This window comes from Eutrigla gurnardus (genome assembly GCF_963514095.1).
Source record: "Eutrigla gurnardus genome assembly, chromosome: 1".
Taxonomy (NCBI): Eukaryota; Metazoa; Chordata; class Actinopteri; order Perciformes; family Triglidae; genus Eutrigla; species Eutrigla gurnardus.
The window spans coordinates 465730-480813 of NC_139915.1; the positions used below are offsets into that span (position 1 = coordinate 465730).

Here is a 15084-nt window from a genome sequence, read left to right on the forward strand (position 1 = left end):
ACTCCCCCAGAACGCCAAACAAGTGTTAAGCCCAAGTTATGCTTCCGCGTCGACACAACGCAAGGGGGCTTGCGGACCCCCCTTACGTCCAACGCAAGGGCCTGACGTGCACCTCCCAAAAATCCTAGACGCGCGTCGAGGCGACGCAACACCAACGCAACACCAACGCAACACCAACGCAGCGGCATTGGCTGTGATTGGTCCGCTAACTACATCCGCTGGAGACTGCTTTCCGGTTTCCACTCAAAAACACCGCCATTTAAACTTTTAATAGGCTACTTTTATTGTTTGCACCTCGTTTTATTGTTTGCACCTTGTTTTATTGTTTGCACCTCGTTTTATTGTTTGCACCTCGTTTTATTGTTTGCACCTTGTTTTATTGTTTGCACCTCGTTTTATTGTTTGCACCTTGTTTTATTGTTTGCACCTCGTTTTATTGTTTTCACCTCGTTTTATTGTTTGCACCTTCTCGCTTTTGCACAAAGAAATAAAACACCAAGTTCTGAAAAATAGTGGATGTTTAAAGACGGAAAGTAAACAAATAGGCTATAACGAGGCTAACGACGATATACGTCAAGAGTCTCTGTCGGTCGGTCAGTCTTTACAAAAAACATAGCGCCCTTTACCGGTGTGGCATTGAATTGCATTTCGACACGTAAACCCAACACAGAACCATCACGGTCTCCAAGCAACTGCGTGGCCGTTGCGTGGCCGTTGCGTTATCACTACGCGGAAGCATAATCAGGGCTTTAGCAATCAGGAAGTAAGCATTGACACACAGGCAGGCCTTATTTTCTCTGGCTCACCTTTTGTGATTCAACGGGGTTTTTACAGTCCTGTCACGGCCACAGATGACGTTTTAAAAAAAAATGTATGTCAGAGCGTTCCACTTATTCATTGCTATCGATATGTTACGAGGATTTCAAATAATACAACAGAAAGTGTTTCTGAATAGAATCACCGACTCAACCTTTAAAGGAAAAGTTCGGAATTTTGGACAAAGGACCTCATTTCCAACTTACCCGAGGTGATATAGGTCGGTGGAGACCGTTTTCAGCACAATTGGTCCGGTCCATAGTTGCACAAGTCACTGTTGCTAAACTGGTGTCACGTCAACGGTAACATCCAGCCTGTCACTAAAAACAGCTTTAACTGCTCCGCAGAACACCCGAGACAAATGTATTATGACGTCGGACTATCGATGTACATGTCAGTGTTGGTAGAATAATTAAAAAAATTAAACCAACCTTGCATGGCATTGGAATAGCTTATACTTTGTTCCCTGTTGTTGCTAAGGCTACGTCAGCGGCGGATTGATATTATCTCCGGGCTAGTGAGGCTACAGAGGAAGACGGTTTCGGTTTCGCACCATTTTTATAACGCTGCTACGAGTACTAGCTGTCACGACTGTAGGGCGCTTAGGTTTCGTTTTTACGCACTACTACTAACACGCAAAGTAAAATTCCGCTGCTGCTGAGAAACTAGTCCCTCAAAATGTTTTATCATTGAAAATGCAAGGTTGGTTTAATTTTTTTAATTATTCTACCAACACTGACATGTACATCGATAGTCCGACGTTATAATACATTTGTCCAGGCCCGGTTCTACGGGGGTGCATAAGCATGCATTGCACCCCCAAAAAAATAGTTTGCACCCTCAATTAAAAAAAAAAAAAAAGATTTTCATTTTTAGAAATATGATAAAAATAATAAAATACTTGCTCACAAAACAAATTGTAGTTAAACTTGTGACAATTTCCATTAAATACCGTTGAGATATGAGCTTCCAACATCACTCTGACTGTTCACCAAACTGTCAAAATCACTCCGCATTTATGTATGGTGTTTTGTTTATATGTTGCTTGGCAACAGTCCGCTCAGTGGGGATCTATTTTTGTTGGCGGAAGCAATTTCATCCGTTTATATGATTAAATAAACAAACAAATCACAATCTATTGTCAATTATTATTATTATTAACAGTACATTTTACGAAATATAACTGTTGTATAAAGTAATATCACGCTCGAGGTCACAATGTTGTCGCTCTATATCAGCGCTGCTGTGATAGCCTTCGGCGGCCGGTGGCCGGCCGCGTCGTGTGTCGTGTGCAAAATGCGCGCACCCTGATACCATCTTTTAAGCACAGTAAATGTTTGTTGTCCCAACATGTCAGTAGAACTACGCAGAAGTGCTTTATATGGTAGAGAGGCCTGCGTGTATAAAAGCGAAGTCTGAACTGAAGCTGGGTAGCTGGTTTTAGTATAGTACTGGTGCACCCTCTGTAATCTCAGATGCATCCCAAGGCATTCTGTTCTGGAACCGGGCCTGCATTTGTCTCGGGTGTTCTGCGGAGCAGTTAAAGCTGTTTTTAGTGACAGGCTGGATGTTACCGTTGACGTGCGCTAGCTCAACACCAGTTTAGCAACAGTGACTTGGGCAACTATAAGGACTGGACCAATTGTGCTGAAAACGGTCTCCACCGACCTATATCACCTCGGGTAAGTTGGAAATGAGGTCCTATGTCCAAAATTCCGAACTTTTCCTTTAAGTTGCATTTTGTAACTAAATAGACTTAATTTCAAGAGCACCTTAATGGATCACAAACTACAGAGGGACCTATTGAATAAACAAATTTCATCTACAATTATAAAGCAATTATGTTGTTAGCAGTTAAGGAATTGCGTCAGCGTCAAAGCGGATGTTTGCGCAGCAGCGCGTCACCACCACCCAACACTAATTGCACCAGGTGTGCCTCTGATTGATGAAGGGAGAAAGGCTGGCAGCAGCTGCGCCTGCTGCTTCCTAATGGAAACCTCCACCTCTGCGTCCACTTTTGCGTCCTTTAACTTTTCTTCCAACCTACTCGGGGAGTTTATGTGGCGGCCATGCCCCTGTGAGGAAACATGTATTCAACGCTTAACGTCTCCGCTCCCGAGGACTCCAACCTGTCAGCCGTTGACCCCCAGAGACTGCACGAGCTGACTCACCGGGCCGTCAAAGTAAGCATAATTAGCGTTTTAGGCGTGATGATCACTTTGGGAAATATTGCAGTTCTCCTGGTTATTACTTCCTCCGTGGCTGGTTGGTCGAGAAACTCCCGGTACTTTCTCCTCTCTCTCACTGCTGCAGACTCCGCGTTCGGACTGCTGGTCATGCCCTTGAATCTGGGCCTGAGTCTGCTAAAGGACTACACCGACGGGCCGGACGCGCTGTGTCACGTCGTGGCCTTTTGCAACGCCACCGTCTACTCCACCTGCATGTACACGCTGGCCGCGATAAGCCTGGAGAGGTACATCGCGGTGTTTTACCCGCTGCAATACTCCTCTCTGATGACGCGGAGGAGGACCCTGCTCCTCATCGCGTTCTCCTGGTGCTTCCCTCCCTTCCTCCTGTCGCCAATACCATTCCCAGATGGCATCATCGAGGTGCACTTTTCTACCGCGTCGCTGGTCTGCAATCCGTCCTACTCCACGAATGTGGGCTACTCCCTGAGCCTGACGTGTTTTATATTCTTCCCCTGCTCCATCATCATGACATACGCAAACCTCCGAGTGTGGTGCGCTGCCAAGCGACAGAGACTGAAAATGCGCAAATACCACTGTGCGCATCGCAGCAGACACAATGTGGCATCCCGAGTGCTTGTGCCTGTGATGGCAGCCTACTACACCTGCTGGACGCCCTGCATGGCAGCCATGATATACAACGGTAAGCAATGCCTCAGTGGAAGTAAACGTTTACAGGAGAAGGGAAATGCAGGGATCTGACACACACTCTCTGTTGTATGACTCCCTTAATCTTCTCTAATTCTGTTGATGACACTCTTACAGAAAACTCCATTCAAGAAAGTGATGTTGGAGTATAGACAATGGGTGGATGTCTGAGGCTTTCATACAGACTAAAACTCCTTAGCAAAGGTGGTGAAAATTCACATTTACATGCGTAGTTCATTGTGAGAACATCTTGACTCTCACATAATTGAATTTACTCCAAAATGAAGAGTCTCGAGGGAGTCATATCTTGAAGAAAATGAAAGAATATTGGTAGCCAATGCATCCTGATGGCGTTAACTGTTTTGAAATGTATTAAAACACTCTTTTTGAAGATGGGTTCTTTAATAATAATAATCCCGGGAAGTTTAGGGTTTTTAGAACTACGGCTTTGTTGATGACATGATTTTGAATGAAGGTCATGTTTGAATCCAAGGGGCAACGTCGATGTTCAACCAGGGCTTTGTTGATATGGCACGTCTGGGCTCCGAGGTAGAAAGTGATTTCAAACTCAAGAATTTGAACATCTTAATTTACAATTCAATCTACATTTAATGGCCTTTCAATACATTTCTCCATTGTTTTCAGCTTTGACTGCGCTGAATTAAATAGCTGTCAAAGATGTTTATGGAATTATGGCCATGACTATATGACTCATGCTTTTTTAATTTCTCATTCACCCCAGCCACATGCCGTCTTGGAGTAATCGAGAATTAAAGTGGAGTCACGGCTGAATATTTTTTTAGAAGTGAAGACCTTTCACAAAAAGGGCGGTAGTTTATCCGATATGGATGAAAGTCCTTGCAAAATGAAGCTAAAAGTCTTAACTTTCAAAGTGGGCTGCTGTCCAAATGCTAGTTAGCCACCACCTCACCAAACCCAATGTTAATTTTGTACTTTTATATCTCCTATAAATGTAACGTTGATGGCTTCACATCATTGCTGCCAGGAGGAAAGACTTGCATCTCTGAAGAAAAGATATATCAATTTAAAGCCATCATAAACCAGCCATAACTAGACTGTTTTTGCTTAATTTTTCTTGTGTTGGCTGTTGCTGTGACTGCTTGCTCCCTTTCAATCCCCATATTTCTGCCCCACAGCGGTCTCAGGGAGCAGCGTACCAGAGTGGATCGAGTTTGTGGTAGTATGGCTGCCGACCTCCAATGGTTTCCTCAACTGCATCTTCTACTTCTGGATAAACCGAAGCTTCCGCAGGAAATTCCACCTCGTCATCCAGAGACTGACTTGGGCCCTCTGCCCCAAACTGGCTGACACCCTTGGGTGCAGCGCTTCAAAGACACAGTTTGTGTCAGGAATTCTGGATAATAACAACGGTGTCCATGAGCGTTCTTCCAGTGTCTCGTCCACCTGCACCCTGCTGAGTTTGGCTTAGACGTCGGCACCCGAAGAGCACCGCTGGCATGGTAAGGGACACGGTCGGTCTCCTCTGTGCAGTCTTGTATTCTCTGGCTGGGATGGTCAACTTAGACCATGTTACATGTGACATATCCCTACATAAGGTATCGAACGGTAGACAGGCACCAAGACAGGCTACGATGGCACGTACTCCAAATAACCACTGTATAGTCTACATCCTTGTAATGAGTTATTGATTACTGTATATTCTTTATTTTATTTTTTTTATCAATTTGCAGTCTAAAAGAAGTGTTCAGATGAGTGAAACAGGCTCAATTTATAACTTATTTGGATTTTTTTGTTTTACTCATGCACACAGTCTTGCCATGTCTTGCTTTACTGTCAGAGAAGGCCTCTTAAACCACCTTTTTTAGTTGTTTTATAGTAAGCCATCAGCCTCGTCTGTGCCCCAGAAATGCCTACCATTACTCTGCATCGATCAATATAATCTTTTAATTGTCAGCTGTTGCGTCTTTAGACTCGGTTGCCTCAGTCAACATATTTCAGTTGAGTCATTTGAGGTAAGTCAATTAGATCATCACAAGAAACTGATATTTAGATTTCTTTTCATGACACATTTGTGAATTGACATCACTATCCGATTACAAGTGCTTTGAAGGATTAAGGCCGTCTAACTCCTCTTCAATTTAAACAGCACGTCAAAGACCGTGGCATATAACATCTGGGAGAAGTTAACCTTTAAGTGACGGCATTTCAGTGTATTCAAGGAGAAAACTAATTTTGCAGCTACACTGTAGAAAGGTCACTACATTTGTGCCGGCAAGAGATAACTCTGGTAACTTCTGAGGCTGCGGTTATTTATTTTGAGATATTAAGCCCATATTCATCTTTGTCTGAATAGTGAACTATCAGGGTGAAGACTGATTTAGATTTTAAGGTAATGAAGGGTATAGTTTTCCAAATACATTCAAAAGAAACTTAAATTCAGCAACATTTTTTTAGCCTTTTGGTTGCTGCTTGATGTCCCCATCATTCATGTTAGTGCATATGCAAATGATCGCCCTCTCCTCGCACTTGTCGAAGCGGTTATGGTGTTCACTATCGGAAGGTCTGTCACTAAATTATGAGAAAACAATGGCCGACTTGATAATGGCCTATGTATGTATATATTTTGATGTTTCTAAATTCTTAATTTTATAAAGAATGAACAAATATTTGATAATGTATTGGTTTATGAATAATGAAATAAAGTATTATGCCTATGAATTGCGTCTTCACTTATCTGAGTTTCATATTTACAAATGTATCTCATGTAAAAATATAATTTTTACAGAATTATAATGATGTTAAATTGAGAAGCGTCTACAATAACTCTATTGTAATTTGTATCTGCCATTTTTCCTGCTGCTCTCCACATTAGTAAATGAAGTTTATTTATGGATAACCCCTTGAGATGAACAGTCATCTCGTTTTCAAGGGGGTCCAACATACAATACCAGACAAGACATTGTTACAGCAACAGACACAACATACATAAATACATAGAGGCTCTCATCAACCCACCTATCCAGACACCAATGCCAAAACCCCTCCATCCCCACCTGCTGCAGTTATAACTATTGCCAATTGACTTGACATACAACCACCTACCACACAACACACACCAATACTAAATAATAAAATCGACCTGTCAAACGAACAGTGAAGGGCAGGGTAACTTACTCATATCTCTTAGTTGTTCACTCCTACACTATGACAGCATGTTACTGCATGAGCTGCTCTGCCTTGTCAGACAAAGGTTTCAAGTGAACATCACTGCTTTCGTGTGCTGTGGATGTATCTGCGCCAGATGTGTTGTTGGGCTACAAACGCGTGTAGATGCTGCTGTTGATTTGGTTTTCTGAAGATAGAACTGGAAAGCAGAATTATTAGTAATTCATGCTTGCAGTGTTTTCTCAATATCTAATGTACATAAATTGAATTCAGGAGTTTATAAGTATCACTAATTCATACATGGAATTTGTCCATGCTGTTTGCAAAAACAAGCATGGTCTTAATGAAATGCTCAAAGCAGGGCAGCGTAGTGCAGCACACAGGATCCACACCTGGTTAGACTCAGTTGGAGCCCAGCCGGAGTCACTTCAAAGAGCCCTGAACCTCCAAGTGCTTTACTCTCCAGCTTCTACGTGTAGTTCAGCAGCATCGGATCAGCTGGCCTCCAGCAGAACAGCACAGGCTGTTTGCAGGATGCAGCCAGAATCATCGGCTCAACAGCAAAAGATACAAACAGGCGACTCTAGGCGCTGACCACCAACATTGTCATTTTGAAACGGAGCGGTTTGGTGTGGAGAAGCACAAGACAACCAAATCCATATACCATCGGAGGGCAGTAATAGCCATCAACTGTGGAAAGAGATTCGGATGCTTGCAAGACAGTCAAGGCTGCTTAGAATTAGAGTGCTGGCATTCAGCAACCCTCCCATCAGACCCTTCATGGACCACCTGTCACCGCTCCATCAGTGCCCGGTGGCACGGGTTCCCCCAGGACCTGGGCAGGAATGACCTTCAAGCCAGCCAAGTCGAGGGCCATAGCATCGAAGAGGGGGAAGGTGATGGACAGGTTAAGCTTTTTTGAGGAACCTGTTGCAATACCATCTATCACGGGAAAAAAACAGTCACAGGCCATGGCAATATGTTTCGACTGTAGTCTCAGGGATGCAGCTGCAGTCCAAGCAACCATGAAGAAGCTTGAGACTTGGCTCACCAGTGTGGACAAGTCTGGCTTACCTGGCAGGATCAAGGCCCATCGAGATCCTTGACAGGATGATCAGTTGTTACCTCTGCCATGCGAATGCAGTACAGCACTGTATGGTAGGAGTAACCAACTCCAGCTCCCCATCAGCAGGCTTGACGAGGTGTTCTCCTACAACAGAGGTCTTGTTGTATCGGGTCTCCAGAGACTCAAGCGTGGCATCGGCAGGCCCTCTGTGTTGGGTGGGGTTGTGGTTTGCACTTTCACCTCACAGCAAGAGGGGCCTGAGCTCTGTGTGGAGTTTGCATGTTCTCTCCGGGTACTCTGGCTTCCTCCCACAGTCAAACACATAGCATGCTGGCCTGTTCAGGGTGTACCTTATACCTTCACCCAGTTACCGCTGGGATTGGCTCCAGCCAGCCTGCGACTCTGACTAGGATGAGCATTTACAGATAATGGATTGATGCTCTCACTGTTCACTTTCTTCGGTTTCACATCTGATAAAGTGTCTTATGATGAATCACTTGAATTGCATTATGCTAATTACTACCTACCAATGCCATGTTAGATAAGAGGTCGAGCCTGGAATACAGGGGTGGCAGTTAAAGCACATCATTGAATGTAATCGGAATATGAGAATCTAATGCTTTGGCTTCTGAATGGATTTATCTATCCTATCCATCTGATCTATCTGAGCTGTCTTATTTAATAGAATACTGACCGTGTCCATTCTTTTTTTATTAAAAACATTGTTTCTAGTCATGAAATGATACTGTAGGTAAGTTTATTCCTGCAGCATCCAGCATGTTTTTCCAGCTGTTTGAGATTTTGGCCGAGAAGGTCTCCTGGGACATTGGAGTGTTGTGCATTAGCAGCCTCAGCTCTCCTTGAGGATGAATGCCGATAGAAATGACAGATCATCCAGTCATGGGGAATGATGTCTGTCTGAGGGCTTCACATACCCCCCACAAATACACTATGCTGTCTCATAGGACGTCATTATTCTGTCTGGTCAGAATGACTGCCACTACATCAAGGCTGATGTAAATGCAAAGCATCTTTAATGCTTTGGGTTCAAAAACGGAGAATATCTATAATTAAGATCGAACACATTTCTAAAGCAAGTATAGGCAGGAGTGCAAAAAAATAAAAAAATTCTGTCAGTATATAGTCTCTAGCCATGATTTCAAACCATCTCATTGTACGCAATCTTTATCAGTCTTGCAGTAATAATGTTGCAGGTTGTTTTTCATCATTGTATAACGTCTTTGCCAGCATTGTGTGTGAGTTTACTGCCGTTCCATGGCCATGAGAACCTGGAGGGAAACACGACTGGATTCTGTTATGGATTTATTAAGAGTGGGTGCACAAGTCAGATAAACCATTTTTAAAATATATTTTTGTTGTTTCTGCTAAAGGCCAAATGACACAACTGACATACAATAATATCTTGAGGTTGTAGTGCCACCTTGTGTTTATACTTAGTATGGCATGGCAAAAATGTATAGTGAATATATGACTGGTGGTGGTGTTAATAGGATGACTTCCGGTCATTTCATATATTTATATTTATTTTAATTAATCAAGAATTCTCAATGGTCTTTGTTGCTATAATTGTGCACATTCACAAATTGTAAAGAAGTCTTTTTTTCAGATGAACTGAAATGCTTTATTCATTTTAAACAATTTATCAATTGTTCTTGATTTGTCCTGCTGGATTGGATTAGAATGACTCTATCGGGGTTGATTTGTGATCTCTGTGGTTTGCTGGTCGTGGGCAGTCCGTGCTGTGAGGGGCTCTTATGGATGTTGAATTTCAATCACTCCTTCCTGTTCCTCTCCAAAAAGAAAATAGCTGAGGGGAGCAGGCAAATGCAGACTCAAGTATTATTCACTTTGTGCTGGTATCGCACTATGAAACAGAAAAACAAATCAGTGTATAAGTGCATAACCGTGGCACAGTCCTTGGTCAAATTACATGTTTTGACATGCCATATTCCTTTTGCTATTATGAATTTACCCACTGCCACAATGCCTTACAATCACAGAACAAGCACCCGCTGCCCAGCCTGTCCTGTACTTATTTATGATTATTCTTTGTTCCCACATACCTAACGTTGTTTCATACGCTTAATTGTCATTACTTTAACATTTCTTTTTGTATGTCTAAAAATTGCCAAAGGAAGGGAAATGATTTCCAAAAGAGCAGTTAACTAAATAAACATATTGTTAAGAGTGATAAGGCATATCGCAGGTTTTATAATGTGTATATTATCAAGTGTTTCAGTAACCAGTGACACCTTTTTGAAAGATTTGTTTTATTCAAATAGACTTTTTATGACAGGAAATGACAGTTCAAATGTAAAGATGGCAAATATTTACCTTTAATCATCCAACTAGATTTTGACATTTGCAATAATACTAGTCACAAGTAAAAATAGCAGCAGCTTGAATTCAGAAGTTTTGAACATTTAGGAATTGACGGGTGGTGAATGGACTTCAAATTATTGTTCAGAATGTACAATAAAAGGATTGAGTGTAGTAGTGTTATGCAAAGCTTATATTTACCATTACATAGTTAACAGTGACAACTTCTGAACTGCAACCTTGAGTATTCAACAATGTTGAGTAAATAAAAAAATGTGTGTACATATATAAATGTCTATATGTATATGCATGCACTGTGGCCTGAAACACACCAGAACGTTTTGATAAAGCACCAGTTTAAAATAACACATGGCGAGGAACAATAGCATTTAAAACGGAAAAATCAAATAAAAATACTTATTTCAATGGTATTCCCTAATCATTCACTGTCAGCTATTATAACTAGGTAATAAAATATTATTGTATTATATACTACATACAATTATATTAAGATATGGTTCAGGCATTTTGAACATCTACTTCCTGATAATAGAACTGTAGAAATGACAGAACACATTGTACCTTAAATAATCACAACTACAATACAACTCACGACTGTATTTTCAAAAAGGAACAAAGATTTGACACTCCAATTACATAATTGGAAAGATGACGCATTTAAACCCAAGCGATAATTGCAATCAAGCAATGCTTAACCAGAACGCCTTAAAGAGGGAATGTAATAAACTCCTGATTCGTATCGACAGTAAGGTAGCAGTAAAGTTTTTTCCATTTTATTTAAATGCATTGTTATCATTCAGTGTAATAAGTAGAATGGTCACATTTAATTAAAACCCTGATTTCATCACCATTCATTCCATCTCCTCCAACATTTCCATTCTGTCCATCAGGGTAATGATGGTGTACCAGGCTGTTCAAATAATCTCTCTCTCAGAAGGCAAATAACATACAGAGACCAAAATGAATCAAATGCATATATAAGTTTAAATTAAGGACAAAATTTAACATTAATGATAACAGGCATAGTCACAATGAATCGTAAAGAAACTGAAGGCAGATAATTCAATAAAGTCTCTGCTCAACTGGTTGTTTGGAGCACTATGTAAATAGACAAGGATACAAGTACTTTATCAAACTGCTCCCCTCCTGTTCTTGTTGAAAAGGACGCAGACATTACTAATTGTGTGCGTTCAGTGTGAGGAGGTTTTGGTCGAACATTTCAAGGCCTCCCGATGAAAAGAAAGATGAAAACAGGACGCCAGCACTCAAGAAGACTTGTGTTCAAGCATGTAGTAGCGATACACCACACCGACGACAATTGCAGCAATAGCAGGTATCAACCATGTTGTCCAGGAGCTGTTGGAAGAAAAATTAATAAACATTAATCATATAGGATATAAGACTCATTGCTTCGTTTTAATGTGACTATCAGTGGGCAAGTCCTCTGGTTGCAAAAAGAAGTGGAACTGCATAGGAGTCTACGAGAAGAAGACCATAATTCTAACTTGATTCATAATCGCAGTAAACTTCGTAATAGCATACATAAATAGATGTACTTTTTAAATCCCAAAATGGGATATTATTGAAACATAAGTAACTAAACACGCATTTACCGCCTCAATCCCCAAATCTTCTTCAATACAACTTGATGTTAATTTGATAATTTATGGTTGCATTTAGAGTAAAATGGACTATAACTCAGGTATGCTTTAGTGTGTTGGCTCCCTTGTGACTGAAAGCTCCAGGCTGGGAGTCATCCTGTGCTTTCATTTTACAACTTCAACTCTTTCATAGTGCTTTTAGTTCATCAAAGTTATTGTGGCCTTTTTAGTCACCTGATTCTGCAGTAACTAGTCATTTTAATTTAAATCAATAATACATACATGTTATTCTCCATATTTACAGGGATTCATACACATCAGCAAAAATAAGTTGCACTGTCTCCCTGTTTTCCTCTCACTTATTTCCGGAAGCATTTCTGAGCCATCAATAAAAGGACTTTGTTTACAAAGTACAGTGATCAATCTTCACTGGCGGCAAGAAACTTGACTTTTGGGTTCATGAGTGTGACACACAGCGTTCATCACGGAAACTTACCTCGACTCTCCTGAGTTAGTGTCATTTTCATCCTGTAGCAGAAAAAGGACACACATTAAGGATATTGTAGGATTTAGCTCAAAACCAAAACCTTTGCATCATCCCTGTTAATTCTGTTCCAGTGACGTTTCTGTTGCAGTTCAGGTGAACAAAAGGGGGCTTACTTTTGTGCTCTCCTTTTGTCTGTCATCCTGCAAATAAAAAACAATAAATTAGTATGACTATCATTATTACACAAAAAACAGTAAAAAATCAGTAAATACCTCACACAGCACAGGTAATTATATTCACCAGTATTACTATCTCACAACACAATATTAGTTTTATAATTACTGCAGTAATTTGGCTTGGAATGCTTTTATTTCAATTCTGTTTATTAAGTTTGACAATTTAAAACTACCTTTTGAATGTGCAACTTTTTGTTTCTGTCAAAACTATTTTAAGATAGACTTGGCATTTTGAACCTTTCACTCACTTTCAGGTGCCTGTTTTGAGTGTTCTGGCATAGTCATGTTTTTTGGTTTCCTATGAATCAGGTCTTTCAGAGCCTACAGAGGCCTGATCTTACCATGTGAAGCTCCCCGATGTAGTACTGCAGGAGCATCTCCCTGGCATCTGTGGAATGGCCCACATCCTCAAAGCTCTCTGTGGCATCTGCACCTGCCTGCTCCAGCAAAACCTCCTCACCTCCGGGATGCTGAAATCATACAATGGGTTCACACACACACAGAGTGTTGACATTTTCTAACTTCCCCATGATCCTTCAGTGAGTAGACAAGTACATCCACTCAAGTACTGTATTTGTACAATATTGGGATATTTAACCTTACATTTCCATTATATGCCCTACAATTATTGACAACTAAAGCTGGCAGTTGCTTCATAGATTGTGATTTGACATACATAACAAACAACCAATTTATAAAATAGAGTGAATTCCTTAATCTAATGTTAGTTCAAATGAGCAGCTCCAGTATTAAAATAACTTAACTTAGGTCTAAGTGAGCTCGATAAGTGTCAGACTCTTATACAACGGGATCAAGATGCAATAATTGTTTAAAATTAGCCTGAGATACTACACGTTACATTTCTACATTGATTGGTCACAATATGTTGCTCTTAATTGTATATTACGGTAAGAGTAACGTTATGCACATACGGGGAAACAGCGTTAGTTGTTAGCTAACGTTAGCTAACAGTTAACGTAAAGTACAATCACTGTTGATGTGGTTTAACAACGAGGAAACTCTAAACTTTGGACTTTAAAGATAAACGCTAGATTGCGTCGCTGTTCGTTGACGTATTAAGCGAATACAGACAGCGACGGTTACACGTCAACACGTAACTAACGTCTTATAATTCCAGGAAGTAATCTTAGCCGAGACAGCTAACCAGACTAAGCTAAACACACGTTTATAGGTAACGTAGCAGAAGTGACTAAGTAGTTGCTGCCAGCTGGAAGAAAGTATGAATTACTTAATCCTTACCTCTTCAAGGAAACCCGTGATGTCATACACTTTATCGTGGATGACGAGCCATGCGCCAGTGCTCAAATTATGTTCTCTTATTTCTTCTAACGTGTAATATTTTTCTCCACCTTCTACTGATTCGCCATTTTCTTCCACATTGGAATCATTAACGGATCCGGTGCATGTGTTCATGGGGTTATCTTCCATTTCCTCGCCCATTCTAACGTTATTGCAAATAACTTATGCTCTATATCGACAGAGAAGCCAGCTAACGTTAGCTTCGGAGCCACGTCTCAAGATCAGTTTGCAGCCTGTTTGGAGTACGACCGGTTTTGCTCAAAAATCTCCTTATGACACCACCGAGGCGTGATGTCATAAACAAAAGTGTTACCACGGGCGCAAATACTTAACAAATTACGAAAGACAAGAAATACACCCTAAGCCGGCACATCAGCAGACATGGGGAAACAGACCAATGACATGCGTGTCCAATCAGCATGGACCACAAACAGAACAACTGACCAATGAAACTGGCTTTCGGAGAGCTGACCAATTAAAATCGACTGCTTGACGATCACAAGACTTGGACATTTTTAAAGGTCGTCAACTGTGCGCTATCATTGCGCATACGTGCGCATAATAGTTTTTGCCTTTCCTATGAACGTAAAATGTTCTTTGTTTTGGCACGGTTTGGGATATAATAATCAGAATAATAATCGTAATAAAATTGAGAATTATAACACATTATTTGGGATATTTACATTATATTATGTGTAAATATCACGTAAATATATACCACATTAAGTGAACACTAAACAACTCCAAAACCCAGAAAAAGCTGCTTATATTCTTGTAATTTGAATATATAGGTAGTAGACGTGCTCCATTAATGGTACATGTAAAAACGAATTATAATAATTTCTCAGTGCTTTTCCATACATTTGTCACACAGTGAGAACACAAACTGCAGAATAACTCGTCAAAAATAAAATGTCCTTTGCTGTAAGATTACAGTGCTTTCTTCATTTGGGGGATTTTATTTGGACTGATGCATATCAATCTGAATAAATGTATGGCAAAATACTTTACTTAAATTATGTTACATTTTTACACATGGTATTAACATGTGTTGATGTGCCTCTTTTTGCGCTGATAGGGGGCCTGGCCTGGTTCACCATGTGCTTTACATGTTTTGTAAGTAGGCTATTTCACCACATTCAGGTATTTGTCAAAG

General features: G+C 40.7%; 2 protein-coding genes across 2 annotated transcripts; one reads left to right on the top strand and one right to left on the bottom strand.

The window, feature by feature from the left end:
* Positions 1–2903: 2903 nt before the first annotated feature.
* LOC311014971 (adenosine receptor A2b) lies at positions 2904–5160 on the top strand (the record flags this gene model as incomplete). The annotated part of the gene is made up of 2 exons (XM_084011947.1): positions 2904–3705; positions 4868–5160. The coding sequence occupies 2 exons, from the start codon at positions 2904–2906 to the stop codon at positions 5158–5160; spliced, it is 1095 nt and encodes a 364-aa protein (XP_083868073.1).
* A 5048-nt stretch (positions 5161–10208) lies between these two features.
* Positions 10209–14331, bottom strand: cyb5b (cytochrome b5 type B). Its single transcript, XM_084023967.1, has 5 exons — positions 13869–14331; positions 12950–13078; positions 12546–12572; positions 12382–12413; positions 10209–11640 (listed from the first exon to the last, which is right to left on the bottom strand). The coding sequence occupies exons 1-5, from the start codon at positions 14067–14069 to the stop codon at positions 11550–11552; spliced, it is 480 nt and encodes a 159-aa protein (XP_083880093.1). The 5' UTR covers positions 14070–14331; the 3' UTR covers positions 10209–11549.
* Between the last annotated feature and the right edge of the window lie 753 nt (positions 14332–15084).

What these genes read in the sequence shown, in the direction of transcription:
- cyb5b (XM_084023967.1), bottom strand. Translation starts at nt 14,069, where the DNA reads ATGGGCGAGGAAATGGAAGATAACCCCATGAACACATGCACCGGATCC. An exon ending in TCACGGGTTTCCTTGAAGAG is followed by an intron (nt 13,079 to 13,868) that starts GTAAGGATTAAG and finishes GTATGATTTCAG; the next exon opens with CATCCCGGAGGTGAGGAGGT. An exon ending in ACATCGGGGAGCTTCACATG is followed by an intron (nt 12,573 to 12,949) that starts GTAAGATCAGGC and finishes TTTTATTTGCAG; the next exon opens with GATGACAGACAAAAGGAGAG.